At 39.8% G+C, this 16,202-nt stretch overlaps 1 protein-coding gene across 10 annotated transcripts in view; it reads right to left on the reverse strand.

Moving 5' to 3' along the window:
- Window positions 1-16,202, reverse strand: part of SBNO1 (strawberry notch homolog 1) — a 58,372-nt gene that overhangs the window by 33,080 nt on the left and 9,090 nt on the right. For 5 of the 10 annotated variants that reach the window (XR_004486976.2, XM_033440783.2, XM_033440781.2 and 2 more), the window contains 6 exons: window positions 14,310-14,622; window positions 9,724-9,824; window positions 5,800-5,896; window positions 4,398-4,558; window positions 1,279-1,412; window positions 1,000-1,090 (listed from right to left, as the gene is read on the reverse strand). Coding sequence is in view for 9 of the 10 variants with exons in the window: in XM_033440783.2 (XP_033296674.1) it covers window positions 1,000-1,090; window positions 1,279-1,412; window positions 4,398-4,558; window positions 5,800-5,896; window positions 9,724-9,824; window positions 14,310-14,622 (897 nt within the window). In the remaining variant the exon portion in view is untranslated. The remainder of the gene's footprint in view (window positions 1-999; window positions 1,091-1,278; window positions 1,413-4,397; window positions 4,559-5,799; window positions 5,897-9,723; window positions 9,825-14,309; window positions 14,623-16,202) is intronic. The other 5 variants (XM_033440782.2, XM_033440779.2, XM_033440777.2 and 2 more) reach the window with 3 other exon arrangements.

The raw sequence follows: 16,202 nt of genomic DNA on the forward strand, positions 1-16,202 counted from the left end.
TACAAATCAAACTCCCCAAGAAAAGGTCACAATATTCATTCTACAAATATTTATTGTGCATTTACTACATGCAAAGCACTGTAATTAAGATCTGAGGGCTATATAAGAATTATTATTAATAGTTACTGTGGTCTTCCTCAATTATGCTGATTTAGAAATCAAAAATATTTCTAGATGCCCCTTACATGTTTTAGTTTTGAACTGCTAGTAGTCATTCAAGACACAGTACTTAACCCAACAAACCACTCAGTAACCCTCACCCAAAAAAAGCCACTGATGGGCAGGGCAACAACACCGAAGCAACTTAGGACTCAACACTGAAGCAACTTAGGACTCGCATGGAAAGTAGATTTACATTTACTTATTTTCAAAGGGCTAGCAAGGAAGCACCTGCAGGAACTAGGTCTGTCTATTCTACCCATGTGACTCCAGGAATTGCTGCATAGTAGGAGGTCAATAAAGATTTGCTAAATGAACATTGGACTGTGCTTTCTAGATAATGAAACACATTTTCTTCCATTTGACAGAACTGTTTTAACATGAACACAGGTACGGGTATACAAGTCCACTGAATGTACAAATATCTAAAACAGTGTCCAAATCACAATTCTCTCTATACGATGCGATGGGCACACTACCTGTCCATATAGCTTTATCACACTGCACCCTTATACTCATAAGTATATGAGTTTCACCCATATACAGTAACTTCAGAAACAGACAAAAACAAACAAATGAAAAACCCTGAAGAGTAAGAGAATAAACTCCATAAAAACAGACAATGCTTATTTTGTTTGCCACTACATAACCCTACCTAGCATATTATTTAACACTTAGTAATCCGAAAACCAACAATAGTGGCTAGCACTCACTATGTTTTCTGTGAAATAACTCATTTAATCCTCTTAACAACCCTACGAAGTAGAAACTATTATTATTCCCATCTCACAGATAAGTCAATATTTATTGAATGACCAACTGAATAGAAAAGTTTCATACCTTATTTAATGAATGGACCAAAATGTTTTTTGCTCCAATATCCCTCAGATCTCTTTCGGCATCATACTTTAAATCATTTGAAACACTGAACCTGCCACAAAAAAAAGGGAAAAGAAAAACACACAAATTCAATACAAATCCCATCATTCTAGCAATATTCAGGAATAAATAAACCCAGGCCTTGACACTTCAAAAAAATATACCTACTCACGAAGACCCATCCCCATATGCTGGATTATTCACAAACAAAAGCTTCCACAGCCAGTCTTTAGCACTTACCACAAAGCCCTTTTTCTACTCAACAAATAATTTTCATAGATGATTCCTGCTATTGTCCTTCCTTTTCCTACACCAGCACCATCACCTATTAAGAATCCAGCACGATCTCCATTTGGTAGGAATGTTTCATGTTGCTGAAAAAGAAAACGCTGGTAATTATCTATTCCTTTAGATATTTTGGCAATCAGTCTTTCATACCTTGTTTTAGTCATATATTAACATTCTCTGTTTTTATAGAAATGGCATGTAGTTGGCTTAGTGTGCATACTTTTACGTAACTATACAGGCATACCTCATTTTATTGTGCTTCACTGTTACTGCACTTCAGGGGATACTGCATTTTTTACATATTGAAGGTTTGTGGCAACCCTGCATCAAGCAATTTTATTGGTGCCATTTTTCCAACAGCAGTTGCTCTTTCGTGTCTCTGAGTCACTTTTTGGTAATTCTCATACTATTTCAAACTTTTTCATTATTATTATATTTGTTATTGTGATCAGTGATCTTCGATGTTACTATTTTAATTGTTTTGGGCTGCCATGAACCCCGCCCATATAAGATGGTGAACTTAATTAATAAATGTTGTGTGTATTGTGACTGCTCCACCGACTGGCCATTTCCCCCATCTCTCTCTCTCCTTCAGCCTCCCCAGTCCCTGAGACACAACAGTATTGAAATTAGACCAATTAATAACTCTACAATGGCTTCTTTAAGCATTCAAGTGAAAGGAAGAGCTGCATGACTCTCACTTTAAATCAACAGCTAGAAATGATTACAACATAAGGAAGACATGTTGAAAGCCTAGACAGGCTGAATACCAGGCCTCTTGCTCCAAACAGCCAAATTGTGAATGAAAAAAAAAGTTCTTAAAGGAAATTAAAAGTGCTACTTCAGTGAACAAAACAATAAGAAAGCGAAACAGCCTTATTGCTGACATGAAGAAACTTTTAGTGGTCTCGAAAGAAGATCAAACAAGCCATAATATTCCCTTAAGCCAAAGCCTAATCCAGAGCAAGGCCCTAACTCTTTAATTCTACGAAGGCTGAGAGAGGTGAGGAAGCTGCAGAAGAATTCTGAAGCTCACAGAGGTTGGTTCATGAGGTTTAAGGAGTCATCTCTGTAACATAATTGCAAGGTGAAACAGCAAGTGCTGATGCAGAAGCTTCACCAAGTTATCCAGAAGATCTAGCTAAGATAATCGATAAATGTGGCTACATTAAACAACAGATTTTCAATGTAGATGAAACAGCCTTCTTTTGGAAGAAGATGCTATCTAGGACTTTCATAACTAGAGAAGAAGTCAATGTCTGGCTTCAAAGCTTCAGAGGACAGGCTGACTTATGAGGGGCTAATGCAGCTGGTGGCCTGAAGTTGAAGCCAATGCTCATTTCCCATTCCAAAAATCCTAGGGCCTTTAAGAATTATGCTCAGTCTACACTGCCTGTGCTCTACAAATGGAACAAGGCAGCACATCTGTTTACAACATGATTTACTGAATATTTGAAACCCACTGTTGAGACCTACTGCTCAGAATGAAAGATTCCTTTCAAAGTAATACTGCTCATTGACAATGCACCCAAGAGCTCTAATGGAGATGTACAATGAGATCAATGTCACTTTCATGCCTGCTTTGTAAAACAGCCTTTCTGCAGCCCATGGAGCTAAGAGTAATTTCGGCTTTCAAATCTTACTCTTTAAGAAACACATTTTTTAAGGCTGTAACTGCCATAGATAGTTGATTTCTCTGATGCATCTGGACAAAATCAACTGAAAACCTTCCAGAAAAGGAATCACCCTTCTAGATGCCACTAAGAACATTCATGATTCATGGGAAGAGGTCAAAATATCAACATTAACAGGAGTTAACCCTCATGGATGACTTGGAGCGGTTCAAGACTTCAGTGGAGGAAGAAGATTCTTGAGATGGAATCTCCTCCTAATGAAGATGCTGTGAAGATGGTTGAAATGACAACAAAGGATTTAGATTACATAAACTTAGTTGATAAAGCAGTGGCAGAGTTTGAGAGGACTGACTCCAATTCTGAAAGAAGTTCTGTGGGTGAAATGCCATCAAACAGCACTGCATGCTACAGTGAAATCATTAGTGCAAGGAAGAATGAATCAATGCAGCAAACTTCACTGTTGTCTTATTTTAAGAAACTGCCACAGCCCCTCCAGCCTTCAGTAACCACCACTCTGATCATTTAGCAGCCATCAACACCAAGGCGAGACCTCCCCCCATCTTGCTGAAGCCTCAGATGATGGTTAGCATTTTTTAGCATTAAAGTATTTTTAAATTAAGGTATGTACATTGTTTTTCTGGACATAATGCTATTGCACACTTATCAGACTACATAATAGTGTAAACACTAAGTTTTGCATGCACTGGGAAACCAAAAACTTCATGCGACTCATTTTATTGTGACATTTGCTTTACTGTGGTAGTCTGGAACCAAACCTGCCCTATCTCCCAGGTCTGTGTATTTTTTTCTTGCTACCCTCGTATGTAGCAGGTAATTAAAGTTAAAAAATTGGTGAGTATTCTTCCATAATTTTTCAAGGACTGTACAACCAAATACAAACTTTTTTATAAAACAAATATGGGGGATGGTTGCCTATTTATTTTACAAAAATGGAGTATTTCAGAAATCCTTTCAAGACAATTGACATAATATAAAAGCTGGTAAAACACCCATATGGTAATACCAAAGGTTATTCAATCACTCCCCAAGGGTGTGAGCTTTCAAATCTTTTCTAGCTTTCAGCCACTGGGGGGAAAAAAACTGCAACAAATAGCCTTATATATATATGTTCTTATCTAATAGTTCTATGATACAGACTCGCATGGAATTGTTAGGTAAAAGGATATAGGTATTTTTAATTTTAATACATGTTCCCAGTGAATTCCAAAACGGTTATGACAATTTATCATTTGCACTAGAAACACATTCCCCATATCCACACTACCCCTTTAATTTTCTAACACATAAAACTTCTATAAAAATCACATTCACAAGATTTTCATGCAAGGGAAACTTAACTTTGAATTAAAACAACTATACATTGTGAACTAAAATTAAAGATGAAAACTGTATGTAGTTATAAATTACACAGCTTACCTGGGCTGCATATGTAATTGCCTCAAGCTGTAATGCTGATAACCAGCCATTATCAATGGTTTCTTCAGAAATAGACGTTTTGTACCAAACATCAGGAGGAGTAACACTGGATAAAGAACTAGTTTCAACTACAGCATCTGGGTGACGCAGGCCAATTTTTACTAAATAAAAATTTAAAAATATTTCACTTTAATTATTCTAAGTAATAACACTTCCCAGTCTTATCATAAGATATTGCAATATTTCTCCTGACAGAGAAAATATAAGAAGTAACTATACACCCTGGGATCCTATATAAAGTCACTGACTGATGGTAAAGTACTGTTTAAACTTGACTAAAATTACCTATTTATCAACTACCTATGGTTTAAATAGAGACTTGCTGATTAAAAAGATCTAGAAAAATACCACCACAGTTCATACCAACAGGTTCTCCAGTAGTAACAGAACATAATCCTAGATTAAAGACATCATTTTAAATAACCAGGAAAGTATGGGACCTTGGAATCCATACATAGGTGGTAAACAGAGATTTTTAGTTTAAGTGGTCTTATTGGTGACTTTTTATAGAAAGCCAGAGTATAGGAAAGAAAAATTCTAGCCATAGATTTTTTTCCAACTTATTACCCCCATAAAATGAAAAAGTGAAAAATTTTACACAAAAACTAAAAATTATTCATTTTCAACTTAATACAGTGGCCACTAAAAAAATGAATCATGGTCATTACGGGAAAAAAGGAAGCAATGGTGTTAATTTAAACCACTGAATTCGAATAGCAGATTTTATTTTTAAGATTCCCATGTTTTTATAATTTGCTTTAGATAAGCTGTATAAAGCTAAGATACGTGTTTACATTTCTGTAATTTACTATGATTTTATAATCACTGCTGATATGAGCAAAATTAACTTGAAAGGAAAAAGCCTTTTCACTCCTGGTTTTAAAAGACTTCATTCCAAAGCAAAGCTCTAAATTTCTGTAGGAAAATTTAAAAACTCACAGAATTTTCATGTAGCTATTTTAAAACATATTCTAGTTTAAAACATACTACAGGGTTTCCCTGGTGGCGCAGTGGTTGAGAGTCCACCTGCGGATGCAGGGGACACGGGTTCGTGCCCCGGTCCGGGAAGATCCCACATGCCGCGGAGCGGCTGGGCCCGTGAGCCATGGCCGCTGAGCCTGCGCGTCCGGAGCCTGTGCTCCGCAACGGGAGAGGTCACAACAGTGAGAGGCCCGCGTACTGCAAAAAAAAAAAAAAAAACACACTACAAAGCTCACACTTATCAAATTCTGAGGTACCCAACATGGATAGATCTTAATACATAATAATGTGTGTGGCAGTTTTTTAAGTTCAAAAGGAACCCAGAAGTCTTTCATTATTTTGACAAATCCCGAAGACATACGTTTTATTGGCATATACTCTGCATAGGTTTCCGCATGACCCATTTCTTCTTCATCTTCTTCCTCTGGTTCATCTTCCTCTTTCACAACAGGGACCTTCTGTAACAGAGAGAGCAAAATCAACTAAGTCCAGAAACTGGAGGCCCAGCCAACACACAGAAGAACTCTTCTGTAGGAATACCCACTATCTTCAATCTTGGAAACAGGACATACCACTTCTATATTCCCTAATATCTGGGTCAGAGTCTATGGTTTCCCTGCTCCTCCAAAGATAAGCACAGATAATCCATGACCTGCTCTCATCGCAAACACACAAATGGGTCACCACAGGGCTCCACCACCTTCTCAAACTACCTTCCCCTTCAATATTACCTGCCAGCCTCCCTGATGCCCAGAAGTCTAACCTCCAGTCCTCAATCTTCACTGCAGTTCCAGGAATAGAAAGAACAAGGGGTCTGGAGAGAAAAGGTGGATGAGCCCCAGCAGCACATCCTACAATCTCATGGGCAGGAACTCTCTTTAAGTCTCACATCCCACCCTCTTCTCAGTTACCTTCATCTGTTTCTTTCCCTTAGATCCTAAAACCAAAACCGTAGAAAACTCTGGAGTTTAAAGGTTCTTCTAAAAGACAGAGAATTTACTTCAGACATCTGTGTCTCCACAGACACAACAACAATCATACAGAATCCTATATCACCTACTCTCCAAACGTCAGCACATCTGAGAATAAAATGAGGAGTTATTAGTAACTTACACCAGGAAAACAGCAGTAAACCCAGACTGCCCCAGGCAAAGTGAGTGAATGGTCAATATAGTCATGTTACCTTGTGTTTCTCTACAGAATCTTAAAGAAGTAGAGGCAGGGAGGAATAGGGGACTAAGAAGCGCCTGAAAAAGCTGCTTTTCACTATCAGTAAACCATAAAGGGAAGCTCTTTATTAATGTGGGCTTGATCAAGGAAGAATGTAGGGAAGAAGCTGTGGGACCCAGTATACCAAGGAAGGGAGGAGAAGGACAAAGAGAAAACCTAGTCAGGACCTACAGGTAATGCCAAGGACACATGGCATTAAAATGTAACATCAGGGCTTCCCTAGTGACGCAGTGGTTAAGAATCCGCCTGCCAATGCAGGGGACACGGGTTCGGGCCCTGGTCCGAGAAGATCCCACATGCCGCGGAGCAACTAAGCCCGTGCGCCACAACTACTGAGCCTGCGCTCTAGAGTCCGCGAGCCACAACTACTGAGCCCACGTGCCACAACTACTGAAGCCTGTGCGCCTAGAGCCCATGCTCTGCAACAAGAGAAGCCACCGCAGTGAGAAGCCTGCGCACCACAACAAAGAGTAGCCCCCACTCGCTGCAACTAGAGAAAGCCCGCGCGCAGCAACAAAGACCCAATGCAGCCAAAAATAAAATAAATAAAACAAGTTTATCTTAAAAACAAACAAATAAATAAATAAAATGTAAGGTCAGGCTCCTCTTTTATTTTACTTATTTATTTTTATTTAGTCTAGAGCAGCATATGATGGCACATAGATGCTCAATAAATGTGGGAAAGAAAAGGGAGATGTGAGATAAACATGCAGCCATCAACCCATGGAGTCCTTAGAAAAAAAATCCAAAGAAACCCTGAATGTTCTCAGAAAGTATGCCAAAATAAAACCCAGTTTCAGAAATAAGAGATGAAATGGGGCTGGCCAAAGAAACAGACCCAGACCCCACTTCTGCTGTTATCTGTGTAGCCTTGGGCAAATTACTTACATTCTGAGTCCTGCCCATCCCCCTTTGCACCTTTTCCTCATCTGTAAAATAGGAATGCGCACTGTGCTAAATGACCAGCCGCCTTTCTCCCTCTACCTTGTCTTTCCCTACCTTTAAAAAATATATACCGCAGGTATATAATTGGAGGATTAGGTGGTAACACAATACGGTCACAAAATCCAAGGACCAGACAAGTAGTATGCCTAAGCCAGCTGGATGTAAAATGGCAACTGACACCAAGCTTAGGGTCAAGGAGATAAATGAAGGGGAGGGAGACTGTGGTACATGGGGAATGTGTGACCAACATACAAAGTAGATGTTCACTACTCAACTCTAAGCATGTTAACACGAGGTGAGGAATGTGGGCCCAGGATTATCAGGTACTCCTATTTTTCAAGAGAACCTGGAAATCAGCATTTTATGTGTTTGCAACACATTCAAAATTTTCAAAATAATGTGGATGCCAAACAAAACACCTGTCAATTGGTTTTTATCCACAGGCTACCAGTTTGCAATCTGTTAGATGTCTCTTAACTGCTAGGACAATATAGAACTTTTGGCATGTTATGGGCAACATGGGCTGGACTGGGAACTTGAGCACTAAATAATCTTAAAGAAAAAATGCATTCTTATTTTCCAAAAATCAACTTCCAAGTAAGCTGCTGGCACTCAACTGTTAAGTAAACTGATACTGCCAACACTTGTTCTCCTGGTCCCCATTCAAAACCTCAGGCACAGGCTGCTTTGCTGTCTCTCCAATTCTGTATTTCATTCCCAGTCTTACCAATCCTCTGGTATCATTATGTGCAGTCCCCTCTTACTTTCTTTTTACCTTTCCCCTCATCCTTTCCAATCACCTTTGCAATCTCTGACATTTAGTTCCTTATCACTTCCCTTCTGGACTACTTAACCAACCTCCTAACCTGTCTCTTCTTCCCAACACATCCTGAGTCACTAACAGGTCCCTCTACTTCCAGGGGCCTCACTGGTGCTGCTCCAAGTCCCAAGTCCATCAAATTCAATTCAGGACCCTCCACAGAGCCCCCAGTCAACCATTCCAATTTCTTCCTGCAAGCCAAGTATCCTAAGCATATAGCTACCACCTCCTCTGTGCCTATTAATGCTGTAGCTCCCTTCCTAAAAGGCCCTCTCAAAGTCTCTCCAGACTCAACACCCAAACTCCATGACATTGCCTCCATAAAATGAAGTCCTGGGTTTCCCTAGTGGTGCAGTGGTTAAGAATCCGCCTGCCAATGCAGGGGACACGGGTTCGATCCCTAGCCTGGGAAGATCCCACATGCCGCGGAGCAACTGAGCCCGTGCGCCACAACAACTGAGCCTGCGCTCTAGAGACTGTGCTCTGCAACAAGAGAAGCCACGACAATGAGAAGCTTGCTCACCACAATGAAGAGTAACCCCCGCTCGCCGCACTAGAGAAAACCCATGCGCAGCAACAAAAACCCAACACAGCCAAAAATAAAAACAAATAAATAAATTTATTTAAAAAAAAAAAAGTGAAGTCCTCCTAGACCATCTGAGTCTCATCTTCCTACAAACTCATAAGCCCTATTGCGAGCATCACTATTTACCTCTTGCTGTACCTTATATTACTACTTAAACCATGTGGCATTAATTATGTTTATTAAAATGGGGAGCCAGAAACCCACCACACAGAGGCAGGGTTATACACTGCGTAATTATTAAATACACGCACAGAATCAATTTACCTGAAGCATATAGCATTTCCAAAATGTAAAAATAATGTTAACATATAATTACTCACAACTAAACCATTATATGATCTGACATCCCATAACCAGCTATATAATAATATAGCTGGTTATAATATATAATAAGGCTCAATCCTAAAATGAACATAATTATCAAATACTTTTGGTTAACTCCACATTGTCCTTTTTACTTATCAGATGAAATTCACAATAGAAAAGCGTCAGCACTTTGTATAATACTCTATCTATCAAATATGTATCTTATAATCCCCTTGTTTAGCATATATTAATTTATTCCAGTGAGGTTTAATGCTTGTTCATTAGTTTATGTAGCTGAGAAGCTCCCTTTCACCCCAAAAAAAGTTTTCTGAGGGCTACACTTAGCCAAGTGTACTTTCATACCACACAAAAATACAGATATAGCTTTTGAAACTCACCATGGTCGGGGAAAAACTCCTCATTTTCATGTCATTTATCCATATTCTTGCTACTTCTTTATTAGAAGACTCTTTCTTTACTGTGCCATTGCTTACATCAGCTGAGGGGGAGAAATAATGTACATTTTATAACAAAATATCTATTTTCCTACAGTTTTTAAAAAATTCAGTAAAGTTTACCCACTTCACAAACCAAAGAATACCAATCTGTTTATCTCTAACTTAAATTAAGCATAAGGATAAAAATACTCATGCTATATGTCATTACGGAGGTAAGAATTAACATTAGAAAACAACTTAAAAGGAAACATGTGCACAGGAAATTTGAAAACTATTTATCAAAAAGACACCTTAACCAGAACGCTATTTGGCAGTTTATTTTAAAACAATTACCCACAGCCAGCATTACTCTGAGACACTTCACTTGGTGCAAAACCTGGTATTAGCACCAAGACAGAATCAATCGCACCTGATCTGGAAGTACTTACTAACCTTCAAGGCAAAATAATTATTTCTGGAAGGGAAATAAAAAGTTTGGGAACTCTACTGTCTTCCCTCAGAATAAAGATCCAAAGAATGAACCTGTTCTTCTATACCAGTGGTTTGCAAACTCTTTTAAGATATAGCACAACTTTCCAAAAAAAAAAAAAAAAAAAAAAGATATAGCACAAGAACCTCTCCATCAAAGTATCAATCAAAGTAGAACTACGGGGCTTCCCTGGTGGCTCAGTGGTTAAGAATCCGCCTGCCAATGCAGGGGACATGGGTTCGAGCCCTGGTCCGGGAAGATCCCACATGCCGCGGAGCAACTAAGCCTGTGTGCCACAACTACTGAGCCTGCGCTCTAGAGCCCACGAGCCACAACTACTGAAGCCCACGCACCTAGAACCCATGCTCTGCAATAAGAGAAGCCACAGCAGTGAGAAGGCCGCGCACTGCAACGAAGAGCAGCCCCCACTCGCTGCAACTAGAGAAAGCCTGCGCGCAGCAATGAAGACCCAACAGAACCAAAAATTAATTAATTAATTTTTTTTTTTAAAAGACCTACTTGGTTGAGAAGTTCTGAGCCCCTGTTACTAGCCTCCATCCTCCAAGTATACCTGAAGCACTCCCAGTACCTGGTATTCTTGCAATTACAGTGTGAAAATTACACCAGGAGAACAGATTATGACCTTATGTATTCTACCAAAAGATAGGGAGTATTTGGGTGGCCTGTCACTTGGGACTACAAGATGGCTGGGATTAAAGTGTTAGCAAAATAAGGAAGCTGGTACAGAGATAATAAATTTACTTAGGAGCACAGATCTGTTTAATATAACTGTGGGAGAGCCACTGATCAGTTCATAGAAAGAGTTACAGGACTGGAGCTCAACTGAGAGATCAGAATCCAAAGAGACACCTAAAGGGCTAAGGGATCCAAAAGGGGCAGAGAACATGCAGGGAATTCCCTGGTGGTCCAGTGGTTAGGACTCCATGCTTTCACCGCCGCTGAGGGCCTGGGTTCAATCTCTGGTTGGGGAACTAAGATCCCACAAGCCATGCGGGGCGGCCAAAAAAAGAGAGAGAGAGAGAGAACATGCAAAACCTCGCTCTTTGCAGTTTGACACTTTTAACATTCTTCCCTTTCAGTAAAAAGATGACCCTCTCCTACAACACAAAAGTTGGTTTATCTTCGGCATTCACTTATTATGTTTCTTTTTCAGCCCTGGTCTAGTCTGACAATTTCTCAGCCTTCCACACAAGGATGGCCTTGACTTGTCTTTTAAGAAGTATTATACTGGATGTGGGAGATGTTACTGTACTAGATACTACTCGGTCAGCTCCAAAGCTCTTTTGTTTTGCTCTCTAAACTTTCCTCACGATGGCACAGCAGCAGTCTTTCTCCTCATTAAATCCAAAGACTTTAATGAAAAGCAGCTTCTACTAACTGCTGATCACCCCTAAGTCTCCCAGAAGCCATTCCAGATGCTGCCCTGCACCTCAGCTAGGTCAGGGCCGTGGTCCTGCTCTCCATGGCACAGAATGGAAATCAATCCTGAGACAGTTAAAATAATTTCTCAATGGGCATCTAGCTGCCAGGCTCCAGTCAGTTCAGGACAATAACCTTAAGAGTAAAACTACAGCCAAAAGGCACAAAGGTATGGACTCAAAGATTAGATTATCTGATATTTTTAATTGCATTTGTCACTGAAGACAAAGTTAGTTCTGTATCACCTACAAACACTCCTTGCTCATTCCTTTAGAATGCCCCAGCCCTCTACTTTGTTATTATTTATTTATTTATTTGGCTGAGCCAGGTCTTAGTTGCGGCATGCGGGATCTTCATTGCCGGGTGCGGGATCTTTAGTTGTGGCACGCGGGATCTAGTTCCCTAACAAGGGATTGAACCCAGGCCCCCTGCATTGGGAGTGCAGAGTCTTAACCACTGGACCACCAGGGAAGTCCCTGGCCCTCTACTCTATAAACACAAGCACATTAGAACTTCCCAGCAATCAATTCTGCTACAAAATTATATATCGGGTGTTAAAACTTATCTCTCTCAATTGGAAAAATAAAGCAGCTGTTTGGAAGAAGGAACTCTCTATTCAATATCCAGCACCCCATTCCAAGAGCCCAGTGGGATGCTATGTATTAGGTATTAGTATAAATCACCAGGCAGGGAGTCAAATACTATTTAGCTCAATGGAAAAAGGAAGGAAAGAATATCCCTCTTAAGAGTTCACATTTTGGGAATTCCATGGCAGTCCAGTGATTAGGACTCCACGCTTTCACTGATGAGGCCCAGGTTCAACCCCTGGTTGGGAAACTAAGATCCTGTAGGCCGAGTGGCACAGCCAAAAAAAGAAAAAAAAGAGTTCACATTTTTCAGTTTCTAAAACTATACTACTAAAATTTGATATAGCCAAAGTTAAAAAAAAACTCTATTTTACCCTTAAAATTACCTTACTACAATAAACACAAAGCTTCCTCTAAGCATTCCACTTAAATACAACCTCTTCCTGCCCCATATTCCATTTTCTATTTTTCTCCACGTGCCTACCCCTATCTAACATACTATATACTTCATTTATTTTGTTTGTCTGTTTTTCTCCACTCAAATGCAAGCTCTATGAGGGCAGAAATTTCAATAATTTTCTCCCCAGCCACAGTCTCAGAATCCTAGAACAGGGACTTCCCTAGCGGTCCAGCGGTTAAGATTCAGTGCTCCCACTGCAGGGGGCATGGGTTCGATCCCTGGTCAAGGCACTAAGATCCCACATGCCTCGTAGTGTGGCAATTAATAAATAAATAAATATCTTTTGAATAAGTGAGCAATAAAAAAGCCACTCCAGAGAAGAAAAATTAACTGTAAAATTTATAGTGTTTATGCATAAATGAATTCCTAAAAAAGAGTGATCAAATCACTGTTGAGCTTTTTCTCTTTAGATCTAAACCTACACTTAAAGCATTATGGATTAGCTAGTGTAATGGTTACACAACTCTGTGAATATACCAAAATCCACTGAATTGTACCCCTTTAAAAAGTACAATGGTATGTAAATTATCTCAGTAAAGCTATTATTAAAAAAGTATTTTGAGTGCTCACTCTTCGAAGAAAATATAGTGAATTACTATTCATTTTCATTACAATGAAAGTTTATATATTTTAAAAGAAAACTGACTAAAAAACACGACTACCGACATACAATGAAGCTAATGACAAGCAAAATCATAAAACTGTAAGAGTTAAAGTAGCGAAGTATCAGTTTAAAGCCCATTACACCTCAAGCATGGTCCAAGGACCACCAGCAACAGCACCTCCAAAAGCTTATGAGAAATGCAGAATCTTGGTCCCCATCCCAGACCTACTGAATCTGACTCTGTTTTTGTACAAAGATCCCCAAGTGGGACTTCCCTGGTGGCACAGTGGTTAAGAATCCACCTGCCAATGCAGGGGACACGGGTTCAAGCCCTGGTCTGGGAAGATCCCACATGCCGCGGAGCAAAGAAGCCCGTGCGCCACAACTACTGAGCCTGCACTCTAGAGCCCGCGAGCCACAACTACTGAGCCCACATGCCACAACTACTGAAGCCCGTGCGCCTAGAGGCCGTGCTCCGCAACAAGAGAAGCCACCGCAATGAGAAGCCCGCACACTGCAACAAAGAGTAGCCCATGCTCGCCACAACTAGAGAAAGCCCACACACAGCAATGAAGACCCAAAGCAGCCAAAAAATAAATTAAAAAAAAAAAAAACTCATTTAAAAAAAAAAAGATCCCCAAGTGACTCAGAGTTATAAAGTTTGAAAAGCACTGATTTAAATGACTGAGAAAAATGTTAACCAGTTATTCACAATTTATAAAACTGAGATCTCATGGTGTTCATGTAGCCACTTGATAATTCCACACTTCATTTTAAAGCTTAAGGCTAAGGCTTCTAAATTTTTGCTTCCCTTGAATTGCATAAATACTATAAGTCCACAGAGTCATGCAGATATCATCTCCTGTCATGACTACTTCTTTTAAAACCTAAGCAAAACCTTAAAAACACACTGACATATCTTAACGAAGGCAAGCAGTTGACACTGTTGAAAACAAAATGACTTACTAGCTGCTGTTGCAACTGGCTGAGCAATATTAGCCGGTGGCTTCAGTTTCATGAGTTCGTTCAGACTATTATTTTTTAGTAGGTCCTTCAGTTGAACCTGGTCTTTTGAAGGTGCAGAGGTCATGGCATTTCGTGCTGCTGGTGCTGAGACTGAAGGACGTGTGTTTGCAGTAGTCTGAATGAACTTTGTTAAAGTGATGGTTTGCCTATTCGTGGTTACAGGTGGTGTTTTAGTCATTACAATTGTAGATCCCAAAGTCGGAAGCTGATTTATTTGATTCAGCACAAATGTTGTAGTAGATGGAGGCTGCTGCTAGAAAAGAAAACCATATACATCACACCTGTGAAAAATTCTTTATTCTCTAATGCAACCCATATCCACAAATACAACAGGCCATTTAAAACTCTAAAACTGACTTATTAAGAATCTTACGCAACCATTGGCACTTCGGTTCTAATAAATATCATTAGATATAAACTACCTAGTTAAAATACACCATTTGAGAAAAAGAAGGTATAATAGTAGTGTTGGGGGCAGCAAGCATAAAATGAGAGTATCCTAAGCAAGCTGTGTTGTATAGTCACCCTACATAACACAAGGACTAGGAACATAATTTCTAATCCCAGCACTGCCCCCAACTAATCAGATAACCTTAGGCAAATCACTTTACCTCTGGAGGCCCGGGGTCTCTGAGGACCATTTTCCATTTCTAACATTCTATGATTCCTGTCCAATGCTTTGTCTGCTATCATACAGACTATACTAACGTTTAACTTAATAAGATAAGACCACCAAGCAGAGTTTTAAATTCCTATGCCCCCATGAATGATCCACCCAGGTAAATTACAAATATCAGTGATAATGCGGATGCTTCCTTTGAGCCTAAGGCAAAGCTACATAGCATTTTATTTTTATAGTTGGGGGGTGGGAGTTAGGAGTTGGACAAAAATGAACAAAAAAAGTCAAGATTTGAGGATAACAAATGTCTGTGACTTCAACCAACTAAAGTAAAACAGATTTTTTTTTTTTTTTTTTTTTTTTTTGCAGTACGCGGGCCTCTCACCATTGTGGCCTCTCCCGTTGCGGAGCACAGGCTCCGGACGCGCAGGCTCAGCGGCCATGGCTCACAGGCCCAGCCGCTCCGCGGCATGTGGGATCTTCCCGGACCGGGGCACGAACCCGCATCCCCTGCATCGGCAGGTGGACTCCCAACCACCGTGCCACCAGGGAAGCCCCAACAGATATTTTTATAAATTTAAGTCTATTTCTACTTCTTTCCCCCTTCAAGTTATTTGTTAATGACTTCTCTAACAAGAATCTTCTACATTACTATTAATTTTAAATGTTAACTCTCAACAATAATTTATCAAAAGTTATCAAATTTTAACCAGTCCAATACTTTTATACCACTAGAGCTTAAATTAATAATTGCTATGCGTAGGGAGTTTCCTGTGGCCTACTGGTTAGGATTCAGGGCTTTCACTGCCATGGCCCAGGTTCAATCCCCGGTTGGGGAACTGAGATCCCACAAGCCGTGCAGCCCAGCCTACAGTAACAACAACAACGAAAACTGCTATGTTTAAAGCAAGGTCAGTGGAACTCTACATTTAAAGCACAATAACAATCACATAAAAATTATATATACCAATGGACAAAAGCTGAAATAAACAAGTAAAAATGAAAAGTGTAGTGGGTTAACGTGTAGTTCACCTTTACTTCATGAATTTTCTATCACTTGCAATAAATAACCTAAAAAAATGGGGGTTTCTTTCCCCTTAATCTTTTGATCAACATAACTACCAGAAGAGTGAAAGAAACGTTTTATAAAGTAGGAGGTGAGAGTAGATAGAATACTGGGAAAGAAGCAGCAAAAAGCAGAACTAGTGAAATAA

This window comes from Orcinus orca, chromosome 15 (genome assembly GCF_937001465.1).
Source record: "Orcinus orca chromosome 15, mOrcOrc1.1, whole genome shotgun sequence".
Taxonomy (NCBI): domain Eukaryota; kingdom Metazoa; phylum Chordata; class Mammalia; order Artiodactyla; family Delphinidae; genus Orcinus; species Orcinus orca.